Here is a 14,553-nt window from a genome sequence, read left to right as displayed (position 1 = left end):
CAATATAACTATTTTTTTTTTTTATAACAGTGTATCAGTCAACGTCTATATTCTACCACTACAAAATAAAAATAAACATATTTGACTTTTAACACGCGATAATGTAAGCCAAAAAAGTTGGTATCAATAAACTGCGCCCCCAATGGTCATAAGACAAAATTGCTAAAATAGTAGAATAATTAGCTTCAACTCGATAAAAAAAACAAGGCCATACTAATCCAGACCAGAGCCATGTAGTTTCGCATACCAGATGGAATATACTCATATATATGATGATATTGTAGAGAAAATTAAAAATTATGTTTTATCAGGTATAAAATGTGTACTTTTCAGTGGTTCGAAAATTTCGATTGTCTTCAGTTTCAGCGCTGTAAACATTTTAAATTACTTATTATAAAATTAGCCTGTAAGGAATCATGAAATGTTGAAACATAGATTGGTTAACGTCAAATGGACGAACATGACGTTTGAAGTTGAAAAAACCCTTTCGCATTTTTTCCTGCCGCATATTGTACATGAATGTGACAGTAGTGTGCCATGAGCTAATTTAAAACGCGTTTTTTGAAAAATTTGGGGCATTGAGATCATATACATTGATTATTCGATATGATTTATATAAAAAAACTCACGATATAAAAAGGGTGTGCTGAATAGGGAATTATGATCGAATTCTTTGTTGTACACAGTGGGGTGACACAGCTGTCAAACTCGGTACATCGCCGCTCTACCCATCATCGTTTTTGGTACGGCGCGTTTTGGTACCCACTTTCTGGTCGGTTTACCCTAACTTGCTCCTGATTTTCGGATGTGTGGCTCGTGTGTTCTAGTGCTTATTTCGGAAATTACACATTTCTAACGAAATCGTTGATTTTGATGATTGTTTCTCTTTCTTTATCACTTTGCACGATATTATATGTAGCAGCAAAGCAGTGTCGATGTTTCCAGTGCATTTTTTCCATGAATTAAGCAATTAAAACAAAAACATTGGACGTCATGTTGAATCGAATGGTGGGAATGGTGGTGATTCTGGCCCTTCGTCATCCCCCTGGTTGTACAACAGCATGCGGGAGTACACGCCTTCAGATCTACAAGCTTAGGTGCCGGCCAGAGTAGACGCGTCACGCGGCGCGGCGCGGAAATTTGCACACAAAGTAATAACCATCAATAATAAGGAGCTGTCAAATCGTATGTGAAATCCGCGCCGCGTGACGCGTCCACTCTGGCCGAACCATTAGGTTAGGCGCGCCGCGCTGGCGTAGTATTCCTTAGCGTGTCCGTCATATTGACCCCAACATCCTACTAGGTTCAAAATAGGGGAGAACATAAGGGCAATGATTGTTCGACTGGAAGCGGTTGGTACATGGTCGAATTCAGTGCGTGTAAAAGAATACCTCACTGAACTATGATTTGACGGCACTAGTTTTGGTTCCCGTGGTTCAAGCAAGTAAATGTTAGTTAAAAACTGTGAAAGTTCTCATTAAAAAGAAACTTAGGTATATAGTTAGATATGTTCTAATGGGGATGTAACGTTTTAGATCCTTTGAGATCACCTAAATAGCAATGCAGCGGGTTATTCATTTTGCTTGAACGGTAGTAAGCCTGTCATGCACAATTTTATCAACAACTATTCATCGTCGTAACACGCGGAAAATTTGTTCACCTTCTGAATATATTCTCTGCTCTTAAGCATCGGTTCATTAGCATTACGATCGGTTATGTCACTGCATCATTGCTTATTGTCACCCCGGCTTGCGGGCTCAGTTCAACGTCTCACCCACTCCACCCCACAAATGGGGCTATTAAGAAGAATGGGCCGGTTGGCACATACATACTATACATGCGAAGAGATTTGCACCGTAACTCATAACTCCGAGTGAACCGCGTCACTTCAAAACTGGCACCTTTTATAACCTAACTGCACATGTTACATGTTGGGGTCGGTCGGTGCTGTATCACACCGCAACACCATCTACTACTCTCAATTTATGTAGGTAGGTGCTTGCTGATTGCATTCATTATTTGCCGTTTTGTGTGCTTGGATGATTTACAGAGTGGTGATTTTCTACGAGGATGCCTGTCTCAAAACGATAAAGGGATTGAACAACCCTCCTGTCTTATATTCTATATAGGTTACCGGTAGGTTACTTTAGTTTCTTTTTTCAAACTCAGATATCTTCAAAACTCCAACCAGTTTCCTCGGAAAAGCAAGTTTTAGGATAACTTGCTATAACTTATTTATCAGCGCTAAATCTTACACCGCCCTTGAATCAATGAACAAATGATGCATCTGCAAGTTGTTCTACCGACTTTATGTAGGGATGGGCGCAGGATAACAAAGACCGCCAGCTAAGAGTTGTGTGCTTAGCTGGTAGTGCAGCCTGAGCACTGTTGTCCTTCTGACTTCAGCTAGATTGCGGAGGTACGATTCGAGCGTTTGTTCACCAAGGAGGTGCGGCTCAAACAGCGTCTGTTCTGGCATCCAGTGGCTGAGTAAGAAACGCTGCACCACGCCCAGCTAGATCCAAGGTGGTAGCCCCATCAGCGTGGTCGTCCTAGTGTTGGTTGGGACGTTAAACAGAACTGGCACGATGGCCCTCCGGCGAGACAGGAGTGTTGGCGTAGGCCCAATAAGCCACCCGTAAAAATCCCCATTGCGAATAACATAGGAGAAAATACGACTCGATACAATAGGCAAAGACCCACGCGACGAAATAAGGACTACGATTGGAAACTTGGAACATGAAATTGCAAGTCACTAGGTTTCGCAGGATGTGACAGGATAATCTACGACAAACTACATCCCCGCAACTTCGACATCGTGGCGTTGCAGGAAATTTGTTGGACTGGACAGAAAGTGTGGAAAAGCGGGCATCGAGCGGCTACCTTCTAAAAAAAAGCTGTGGCACCACCAATGAACAGGGAACAGGATCTATAGTGTTGGGCAAGATGCGACAACGTGTGATCGGGTGGCAGCCGATCAACGCAAGGATGTCCATGTTAAGAGTTAAGGGCGATTCTATGACATTTCCCGGAAGATCATTTTCCGGAAAGACATTTTCCGGAAAACATTTCCCGGAATTACCCATTTCCCGGAAACCCATTTTCCGGAATGTACCATTTCCCGGAAACCCATTTTCCGGAATGGAACATTTCCCGGAAAACTGTTATCGCTATTTCCAGACTCGTTAAATTTCAACCTTTTTATGAAATGCAAAATAATTGACTCATTTTGGTTGGTATTCATTGAATAATTTGGGTAGGGCTTTCAGCGTTATTTCCAAATCTTCGAGACAACACTAAAAAATATTAGCAGTAATGATTCCGACAGTTTATCACTACAGCTTGAATGAACAGCCATTGTTTAATGAAGGAACATTTTCAAGGACAATTCTGGCAGTTATAATTCTAAAAGATAACATTCGAAAGAATAGCCTAAACACAAACGAAACGAACATGCAATATCTAATAAAATGGTAGCGGTTGCATTTTGCGCATAGTTTGTAATTAGTATATTATTGGTTAAAAGTTTCCATACTATTTGCGAGCTCTATAGGTGGGCTGCAGATTAGCCAATATTAGCTCAAGAAATGAAAAAGTCGGCTCGTCTTTCGACAACACCTCTGAAACCTACACATCAAACGCGAACAAAAAATCAAAAATAAAACGTTGCAATGCAAAAATAAATGAGAGACGAAATGTCAAGTTTAAAAAATGGGGAAGTCAAAACTTGAACAACTATTTGAAAGAAGAGTAAACTGTATTAAATTTATCTGTAGCACTCACTTTATGCACTCTTATTGTTTCTCTCATATATTTTTTGCCTTTTTGATACTAAACCTTTAAAACTGTAAATAACAAGCGGTCAACTTCAACTTTTTGCCTAACGACTCATTTGGTTTAACCGTTATGTGTCCCATATTTTTTTGGTTTTTTATACATTGTGCATTTTAAACGGGTACCCTGACGGCCACATAAGGGTGATTCGCACAAATACACTTGAGATATAGCTGTCAGTAAAGGCCCTTCAAGTAACACCTGAGGTAATGGTGTGGCTTATTAGGACGAAAATACATTTGCCCACATTATCACTAAGCTAAATGGTCGTTAGGGATTGAAACGAAAGCGATCGAAAAACAGGCCTCGAAAGAACAGCCAATTGCTAGAAGAAGGGATAACCTCTAAAGGTGCAATTGACAGTTTGAAAGAACAACACATGTTTAAGAGAGTGAAAAATATCAGATAGAGTTATTAGTTTGGCCGCCAATCAAATACGCAACGTTGTAACTAGAAAGTACAGCCTATTAAATAAAGAAGGGCAAATCTCCTATATAGAAAGCAGCAAGTGCCAATAAAACACATGTTGGTTACCATTTGTTTTATTGGCACTTGCTGTTTTCTATATGGGAGATTTGCCCTTCATTATTTAATAGGCTCTTCTTTCTATTTACAACGTTGAGTATTTGATTGGCGGCCAAACTATTAACTCTATCTGTTATTTTTCCTTCTCTTGAAAATTTTTAAAGAAGGAAAAACTCCAGTTGGAATTCATAAATTGGACGCGAATCAATTCTGTAACGTTACTTCGTTAGAAAAAACAGCCTGTAAATTGAAGAAGGGCAAATCTTCTATGCAGTTAGCAGTTCAACTATATAAATGCACCTATAACAGTATTTGACGTAAAGGAAGAACAATTTGTTATTGAAAAGCCAGTCAAAATATAATCATTCGACTCAACGATGCTGGCTTTACTTTGTTAAGTGAACTGAAACGAGAATCTGAGTTCCATTCATTTATTAAGTTCTACAATCTAAAAAAATGAGAATATAGTTTTAAGGCTCGATTTTCTGGACATTGATAGTCAACTGATATAATTAGTCGTCATAAGAAACAAAAAACCAGATCATGTTTTAAGATTCTAAACATCTTCTGGGGTCTCAGGTTTTCCTAGAATTGCCTTTCCGGGAAATGGGCATTCCGAGAAATGGAGCATTCCGGAAAATGGTTTTCCGGGAAATGGGGTATCCGGAAAATGATTTCCGGGAAATGTCTTTCCGGGAAATAGTATAGAACCTATCGTTTATTATTGTTTAAATCATTGAAACAAGGGCGTAGCTAGATTTCGATCATTTTTAGTTGATTCATACCTACAAGATTAAAAGTACTGAAATTAATTACTCTAATTTACTCCTGGAGCATCGTCATCATAGCACATTCAGCTCTTGGTAAGATGCAACCAATAGCAGTGAGCTATTTTATTGATCTTCAAATATCAAAATTTGCTATTGGTTAGATGGTTCAAGAACAATTTTTAGCTATTGTTTTCAGTACTTTCACTTCTTATCTCATGATAAGATCTCATGAAAACATTTAGCTGACTTCTCGGCTGTGCAAAACTTGGTATTTGTAAGCTGAGATTCGGCATTCTAAATTAAGTATGTGAGAAGTGTCAAACATTTTCATAAATAACTTTGTTGGTGTAATAAAAAATATCCGGCAACCGGAAAAAGGCGTTCTCGTTGGATTGTGGAGCGTCTATTGAATGGAAAATTGTCCTGTTATAAGATGCAAACAAATAGCTCTAATTTCCCCTTATGTGACCCTTTCCCGAGCAAAGGCGGATAACTAAGTGATATCACTTTGATAATAAAGCATGTTATCGGTATTATCATCTTGTTATTTTTGTTATCATCTTTTGCAATTGATGATAATCAGATGATAACAAATTTAGTTATCAATAATTTTGGTCTATCACGATAACATAAAAATACTAAATAATAACAAAATGTGTTATCAGTTTCAAACGCACATTTCAAAGCTTTCCCAGAACTGAGGATCTGGCGGACCTCGAATCTAAAAATAGATTCTGCTTTCCATCTTCAATGCGACTGCAGTACGAAAGCGTAGCCTTCAACCACTCTCCCTCTCACTGAGTCCCGTTGGTATAGGGGCTATCGGCTACGACCGATAATCACTCGATCAGGGTTCGAGACCCACTGGGCGCAATAGTTGAAAATATGGGTTACCCGAGCAAAGGCGGATAACTAAGTGATATCACTTTGATAATAAAGCATGTTATCGGTATTATCATCTTGTTATTTTTGTTATCATCTTTTGCAATTGATGATAATCAGATGATAACAAATTTAGTTATCAATAATTTTGGTCTATCACGATAACATAAAAATACTAAATAATAACAAAATGTGTTATCAGTTTCAAACGCACATTTCAAAGCTTTCCCAGAACTGAGGATCTGGCGGACCTCGAATCTAAAAATAGATTCTGCTTTCCATCTTCAATGCGACTGCAGTACGAAAGCGTAGCCTTCAACCACTCTCCCTCTCACTGAGTCCCGTTGGTATAGGGGCTATCGGCTACGACCGATAATCACTCGATCAGGGTTCGAGACCCACTGGGCGCAATAGTTGAAAATATGGGTTACCCGAGCAAAGGCGGATAACTAAGTGATATCACTTTGATAATAAAGCATGTTATCGGTATTATCATCTTGTTATTTTTGTTATCATCTTTTGCAATTGATGATAATCAGATGATAACAAATTTAGTTATCAATAATTTTGGTCTATCACGATAACATAAAAATACTAAATAATAACAAAATGTGTTATCAGTTTCAAACGCACATTTCAAAGCTTTCCCAGAACTGAGGATCTGGCGGACCTCGAATCTAAAAATAGATTCTGCTTTCCATCTTCAATGCGACTGCAGTACGAAAGCGTAGCCTTCAACCACTCTCCCTCTCACTGAGTCCCGTTGGTATAGGGGCTATCGGCTACGACCGATAATCACTCGATCAGGGTTCGAGACCCACTGGGCGCAATAGTTGAAAATATGGGTTATAGTTATAAGAAACTTTTTTCAACTACTAACCATGTCGGTAAAGTAGATTTTTACTATTTTCGTCGATAAAATAGCTCGGAATGATAACTAAATGATAACAAAACCTGTTATCAATCAGCTGTATTTTTTCATGTTGATAACTAAATGTAATATTGAATAAAATATTGTATAACACAATTAGTTATCAACTTGAACTCAATGATAACTTAACTTCTTATCATTTTGGTATTCGTGGAGTAAATTTGAGTTATCATTTTTGTTATGTTGGCTCTTAATTCAACCTAAATGATAACAAACTCAATTATCAAACGAATGATAACCAGGTAACAGAACTTGTTATCATTTTGTTATCCGCCTTTGCTCGGGTATAGTTATAAGAAACTTTTTTCAACTACTAACCATGTCGGTAAAGTAGATTTTTACTATTTTCGTCGATAAAATAGCTCGGAATGATAACTAAATGATAACAAAACCTGTTATCAATCAGCTGTATTTTTTCATGTTGATAACTAAATGTAATATTGAATAAAATATTGTATAACACAATTAGTTATCAACTTGAACTCAATGATAACTTAACTTCTTATCATTTTGGTATTCGTGGAGTAAATTTGAGTTATCATTTTTGTTATGTTGGCTCTTAATTCAACCTAAATGATAACAAACTCAATTATCAAACGAATGATAACCAGGTAACAGAACTTGTTATCATTTTGTTATCCGCCTTTGCTCGGGTTATGTGTACTCAGCACCCATTCAAAAAGTATGATGTAGGGTATCGCGCCACTTGGGCGGTGGTTCTATATTCGTCTGTTTGCCACTATAACTCAGTCAATTTTGAACCAATTGACTTGAAATGTTGTACTCGGGTAGATACTATCCCTATCTCACCATCTCGCTCACCACATTCCAAAAGTTGTGCCAATTGGTTCAAATTTGACTGAGTTATAATGGAAAACAGACGAATACAGAATCACCGCCCAAGTGGCGCGATTCCCTAGAACAAAAAAAAAACAAAACGATTGTCGGACGCATACCGGTCGAGGCAACACGACACGTCGTGTTATTTTCCCTCTTTTTCTCGCGAGGGTCCAATCAAAACAGCATAGAAAATCAGGACATTTCATGTATTTTCTCGAAAATGAGTAAAACTCATCGGATTTGATAAGAAATTTTGGCCAAAATTAATCGAAAATCAGGACATGTCCTGCTAAATCAGGACGGATGATAACGCCATCTCGCAATTTTGAAGGAATACATTTCGGTTACTACTGTACTGACGTAGCTGAAACCAGTGTTGGGAATATTCACTTGCAAAAAGTCACACTCACCTGCTACTATTTTAGTGCAGAAGCATGCTATTAAAAAACGGTGTTTGAAGGATTTTACATTGTAGTTTAACCTAAAAGTTTGTCGGGGCCCGTGGCGTAGTGGTCCACACGTTCGCTTCATAAGCGGATGGTCATGGGTTCGAACCCAGCCCCGGCACTTGCAATTTTTCGTCAGTTGCTCTTGCCCCCGAGAGCAGCTGGAACCTGACCCTCTTCGGAGCATATAGCTCTAACGGAACCGGAATTTGAATATCGGCGAACCGCAACTCATAATGGACCCCCAATCGGACTGGAAAAGGAACAGCAGCCACACATCAGCACCATCGTGCTGAGAAGTCTTCAAGAGAACTTCTGGCGCAATTTTCTTAGAAATTCCGAAGGTAATTCTTCTGAGCAATGTTTAGAATTCTTGGCAAAATCTTTTGAAAAACACCTGGAGAAACATTCGGAAAAACTCCTGATGAAAGAAATTTTCAGAGAAATTTAAGATGAACTTCAGGATTCAGGAAATTCTGAAGAAATCCTTGAAGGGATTCTATGCAGGATTCTGGAGGAATTTCTAGAGCAGTCTTTGAAAATCCATGAAAGATTCCGTCGGAGAACTCTCGGAGAAATTTCTGGAATATTTTTGAAGTAATTTATGGAAAAGGGTTCATGCAAATATTACGTAACTCAAAATTTGTCAATTTTGGACCCCCCCTCCCCCACGTAACAACTTTTGTATGGGAAATTTTGAAATTTTGTATGAAGCGTGACGCAGCGCTGGACCCCCTCCCTCCCCCTTAGCGTTACGTAATATTTGAATGAACCCAAAGTTTATGATCAAATCTGTCGACGAATTTCTGGAAGAATTGTATGACAAAGTCACTTGACAAACACACAAGGAGTTTTTGACGGAATCCTTAGAGAAATAAATAGAAAAAAATATTGCAAACATTTCTAGTGAAAGTCCTGTAGGAATCATCAGAGGAAGTTCAGGAGAAATAATAGCAAATTTTTTGGCGGAATCCTTGTAGAATCCAGGAGGAATATTCGACATAATTCTAGAATCCAGGGAAAATCGGAGGAATTAAAACAAAGCTTCCAGAAAAGTTGTAATAATCTGTACAATATTTCCAATATCCCTAAAATTTTCTGTAAAACTGTTGAGCATTCTAAAAATTCTTCAGTTTCTACGATAAAAAAAAACAAAACAAAAATCACAAATTGCTGTCGACGATCAAACTTTTTCAAATACACGTTTTGATTTCAAAACCGTGCTCCGAAAACAATTAAAGTAGAACAGTTTATGAATTACAGGTGGAAATCGAAGCTCGTCGTATTTGATAATATAGAAATTACTAAAGTTCAATTATCTTGCGACTTCAAATCTCTTAGAATGAATTAAAAGCTGAATAGTATAGTATTCTTCGATCATTTGAAAATATTTCTTACGTCAGAGTCAGCAAGCCTCGTTGGATAAATGTACGACTCGTGCTGAAAAAATCAAATTTTCGCAACTCGTTACATAAATAAATATTTCAATATTGTTTATAATTTTTAAATTTTTAATAGTTTTTTTTGTTTGTTCCTTATTTATTTTTGTCCCCCCTCGTACCTGATGAGAGGTCTCGGACATAAAAGAATAATATTTGCATCGGCCTAAGTATTACAACTTATTTAGTAACGAGTTTGATATCATAGCAAATTCTGCTCTCCAATTACTATTAATAACATATTAATATCAAAATTGGTTATGGAATTAATTTCCGAACCGTTATTAAGTTATTATTGAAACTAACAAAACAAGTTATTGAAATGGTTTTCCAGGAATTTTTTTTGTTATGGAATTTGTTATGTTGCCGCTTATGACAGACAAGTTTATAACACAATATGTATGTTATGGTAATAATTTGACAATAATCGATTTTATTATTCAGTTATTTTGCCCAAATAACACAGCTCCTTATGCTGTTGTTATTCCCTTCTGCTCGGGCTGAGATAAAAGCAAGTGAGTATAACTCTTGCAGGTGAACAAGCATATGATCCAGTTTCTGAGATTTATATCTTGATAGCAGCAATGCAATGGCGGATGATTTGATGTAGCGTGTTTCGTTAAGGTGAAACATCAAGAAATCCCATTGAAATGTTGCATACAAACTTGAGAGGCACAAATCTGATGAACGAAGCATCGAATCAAGCCGCACTTGTTTATGCTGGCGTTGCTCACTTGCAAAAAGAGGCAGCTTTTGCAAATCGAGAGCATTTGCTTACGAATTTTCAAGATTGGTGCTCTTAAAAACGTGAGTAGGGGACCAAGTCAGCTGCAGAAATATTGCTTCGTTATGTTATAAAAAATCAAAAACCAAAAAAAGAGGAAATGCTTCCAGTTTCGCCTTAAGGAAAAACTTCAGTGGATACAATGGCCACAATGACCGACTTGAACCCCTTCTCACGGTTTTAAGAGCACCAATCTTAAAAAAATCGTAAACAAATGCGATTGATTTGGAAAAGCTGCCTATTCTCGCAAGTGAGCAATGCCAGGATAAACAAGTGCGGCTTGGTTCGATGCTTCATTCGTCAGATTTGTGCCTCTAAAGTTTGATTGCAAAATTGCAATGGGATGTCTTGATGTTTCACCTTAAACGGAATAGTATTCTATTCGATTTTTTATGCTTATTATAGACTGACAATATTTAAAAAGGACGAAAAATATCTCTCTTCTTATATCGGCCTAATTGAATTTGAATATGAATCTTTAATATTATTACAAATTCTAACATATATTTTTTCTACTTCTTTTTCTCTTCCAGCCCTCAACCCGGCCGGAGTCGGACTTCACGCTGGACCTACCCCGGGCCGAGCAGCTACGGGTCAAGATGAAAAAGGAGAAACAGTTCCGCAGCCGATGCCGGTGGTTCTTCTACTTCCTGAGTGTGGTGTTCTTCCTGCTGTCGGTGATGGTGGTCAGTCTGGTGCTAACCCGGGGAAAACGGATGTTCGGCAGTATGATCTGACCCCGCAGGTGTACTAGCGTTGTGTCGTGGTGCATTTTTTCGAAAACGATATTATTCGACGGTTCTGTCATTGCGGAAGGTGCGGGATAAATGGTGCTGCTGGGCAGTATAATGTGGGATGAATGGCATCCAGGATCGAATATTTTTATGTCCTTTAGATTTTCAACGGTGTTCATTTTAGCTGTAGTTCGTTGTGATGATATTTTATAAAATTGATGACAGCTGGGCTCAACATATGACTCTTTTAATAATATCATTGAAATCTCAATACAAAACCTCAACCCTACTTGATGCTGTTCGTTATGATTTATTTAGCAACTTTTCAAAAGGGGAAAATGTGTTTACAGCCGGTGGCGCCTTCTCACTTCAATTCAAACAAATCTGCGTTTTACATTGTTTCTTAAAGGAAATGGTAATGTTTCTGTTCACATAACTTTTACAGAAGATAAGTTGCAAAGCCGCTATGTAAAATTCTGTTGCCTACACAGGGGAAATTACAGCTCTGTCAGTTTTTAATTTATTAACGTCTAGCAGTCTCATCGTTGAGTCCTTTTTTGGAATAACAACTCACTTACCCAAAAGACATGTTTATTCAAAACCGATATCATATCTCCCCTGACGAATCGCCATAATTTCCTTTATTTTTGTGAAAGATCACTACTTGGCCAGCCCATCCTGCTCACAGAACAAGTCTTCTTACACTTAAATCTGAAGTGAACACTCCCTTGGAAGGTTCGGTCATTTCTCCTTGTTTTTGCCATTCTTACCAGTCACACACCATTCTCTAGCATATCTATGTGATATAAATCCCGTGCAATGACAGTTGCGAGATAAGAAATTATCCTGATTACTACATCAGGATAATTCCTTATCTAGCGACTGCCATTGTATGTTCAGCTTTTATAATCTTTTACATCTGGTGGGTATCATCGGCGAAACAATGAAACTAACTGGGTTTTATGCTCTGTGTTTGTTAACACCGGCTCTTTGACATATCCACTAAGATATTGTTTCTCAACAGGCAAAAAATCATCATTTCGCCGTGCTTTAGATAGGACTTGACACGTGAACAAGTGAACTCGCGCATAGGTGTTCACCCAAAATTTTCATGCAATTGTGTACATTATTAATTCATGCTTTAATCGGTTCTGTACATATTAATATTTATTTGACTGATTATGGGGATTCCACAATTAACAGCTAGCCCATTTCCTGTCATTGCAACATTCAAACTTGGCGAGCAATAAACCCGCATGTAACGTTGAACCTAAAAGATTTCAAACCACCATTCCCTGGATAGATCCCTCCATCGTCGTTACCCAAAACAATGTTGTACAGCATTCTTGTCCCCCAAGTCGTGTAAACAGTGATCACCATAATGTATTCTCGGAGTTATCGTACGATTCCCGCTGATCATATTGTGATTTAGTCATTTAGTGCTGTAAGATATAAATATATGAACAAAAAAGAATGTTGTACAGAGTAGTGTGTAGTCAATAGGATGTAGAAACAAACAAGCGCAATTGTGAGCTCAAACGAAACGAAATAAAATTTAAATTTATTGAAAATGTCATTTTAATAAACAGAAAGAAAATAGGTCCTCAATTATTTCCTGCTAGTATTCATCACTTCAGGTTCGTCTCGTCTGCCCAGATGACCATATCCAGGGGGAAATCATGTTCCGCGACCGGCAGTTGATCCTCGGGAACGATTTGCTCATGGAAAGCTACACCGACCAGGTAGGTTTTTCGGTTACCCGCTCCGGCTGCGTTAGGAAATTTCGTAAAGTATTCATGCAGAAAGCGATCGTAATAGCCTCCGCCATGCCCCAGTCGATGACCACTCCGGGTAAATCCCACTCCGGGCAGTATTATCATATCCAGTCCTGTTGAAGATTGAAAGAAAAAAAATTAAGTTTCAATGCACTTATATCTTTTTTCGTTGACAATCAAAAGACAATGAATCAGTTTGCGTGTTTTTAATTTCTGGAATAATTTTATCCTGAGTATCCTGAGCACGTACTCATACAGTTTATATCATGTGTGCATCGACTTCTTTTTTATTTATTTATTCAATTTTTCCTTATTACTTTTATAAACGGCTACTAGATATCGTTTCCCAACGTGTACCAAACTGCAAGTCATTTGGTATAAAATTGAATGAGTCAAAAGAAACTGCACAGCTCAAAAAATCCTGCTCATATCTTAACCCTTTTTCCTTCCCACGTCTTTGGACGACTATTTCTATGCTAAAATGCCTTTTCAACTTCCTTAAATAGTCGTACAGATTATAAAACAAATCATCTGGCATCCCTACGTTGTACGTAATATAATTGGAAGACCAATGGAGGGCCAGACATTATTCAGTTTTAGAAAATATGCAATTCTCATTTGATCCTTGTTGAACGGTTCACTCCGGTTGCCGAAATTATACAAATTTGTCAAATTTTCATTCTCTAGGTTTCTTAGGTGTTTCAGAATGGTTCCGAAGTTTTCGTGGGGGTTCCTTAGGGCTTCTTAGGGGACTTTCAAGATGTTTTGAGGCGTATCAAGGCTTTTGAAAGGCTTTCAGAATCATTCCGGAGGAATTTCCGGGGATTCAGGAGAGATTTAGTGGATTTTCAAGGAAGTCTCAACGGACTTTTAGAGGGCTTTCAAGGCGATTCAATGCATTTTAAAGTTTTAGGTGACACCAGGGAACGTCCATGAAACCTATTGGGATCCCCTGGGACATCTCTGGAAGCCTCTGGAACACCATGGAACGCCTCTGAAATCCTTTGAAACTATCTGGAAAGTAAAAGTCTCAGTAATGCCACCTGAAGTTCCCAGATTTCTCTAGAACTGCTCTAGAACTCCCCTAAAACTCCTTGGAACTCCTGGAACCATCTTGAAACCCGAAGATTTCTTGAACACATCTGGAACACAATTAAGACTCCTTGTAACCCTCTGAATCCCCACAAAAATGCCACGGCACCGCTTGGAACACCTTTAAAACACACTTTTTCCAAAAATCACATACATAGTTTGGAGGAAAAACTGTATTCCATATAAAAAATAACAACCACTCTAGATCAAAAATGTTTTAAATCGTGATCTGTACTGATGCTCGAATATTTGTATAATACAGATAAATATGTATATATGGCATCCCTGCTCCTTGGAGTACCTATCTTCATGCCTTGTTGGCTACAAAGTATCTTTACTCCGACGCTGAGCGTATAGTAGAGCACTATAGTCGTCAGTATTGAGCGATGTTCCTCCAGTTTCCCTCAAACGTGTTGGGATCGCAGATCTTCTTCAACCGCGTGCAGCCGTGACCCCCAACGAAATCGCCCATCTCTACCTGGTTGCTTGCTGAATACTATT

At 38.2% G+C, this 14,553-nt stretch overlaps 2 protein-coding genes across 4 annotated transcripts in view; one reads left to right on the top strand and one right to left on the bottom strand.

Annotated features, from left to right (window-relative positions):
* The window catches only part of LOC109404342 (uncharacterized), a 438,368-nt gene extending 426,894 nt beyond the window's left edge, over nt 1-11,474 (top strand). For all 3 annotated transcript variants that reach the window (XM_062852482.1, XM_019677187.3, XM_019677188.3), the window contains exon 4: nt 10,985-11,474. In XM_062852482.1, coding sequence (XP_062708466.1) covers nt 10,985-11,188 — 204 coding nt within the window. In that variant the 3' untranslated portion in view covers nt 11,189-11,474. The remainder of the gene's footprint in view (nt 1-10,984) is intronic.
* Nucleotides 11,475-12,110: 636 nt separating this feature from the next.
* Nucleotides 12,111-14,553, bottom strand: part of LOC115270355 (5-formyltetrahydrofolate cyclo-ligase) — a 34,073-nt gene continuing 31,630 nt past the window's right edge. Inside the window, exon 5 of the mRNA XM_029879870.2 lies at nt 12,111-13,073. Within this exon, the coding sequence (XP_029735730.2) occupies nt 12,814-13,073 (260 nt within the window). The 3' untranslated portion in view covers nt 12,111-12,813. The remainder of the gene's footprint in view (nt 13,074-14,553) is intronic.

This window comes from Aedes albopictus, chromosome 2 (genome assembly GCF_035046485.1).
Source record: "Aedes albopictus strain Foshan chromosome 2, AalbF5, whole genome shotgun sequence".
Taxonomy (NCBI): Eukaryota; Metazoa; Arthropoda; class Insecta; order Diptera; family Culicidae; genus Aedes; species Aedes albopictus.
Note: the sequence above shows the minus strand (reverse complement) of the source record. Positions and strands in the feature narration are given on the sequence as shown.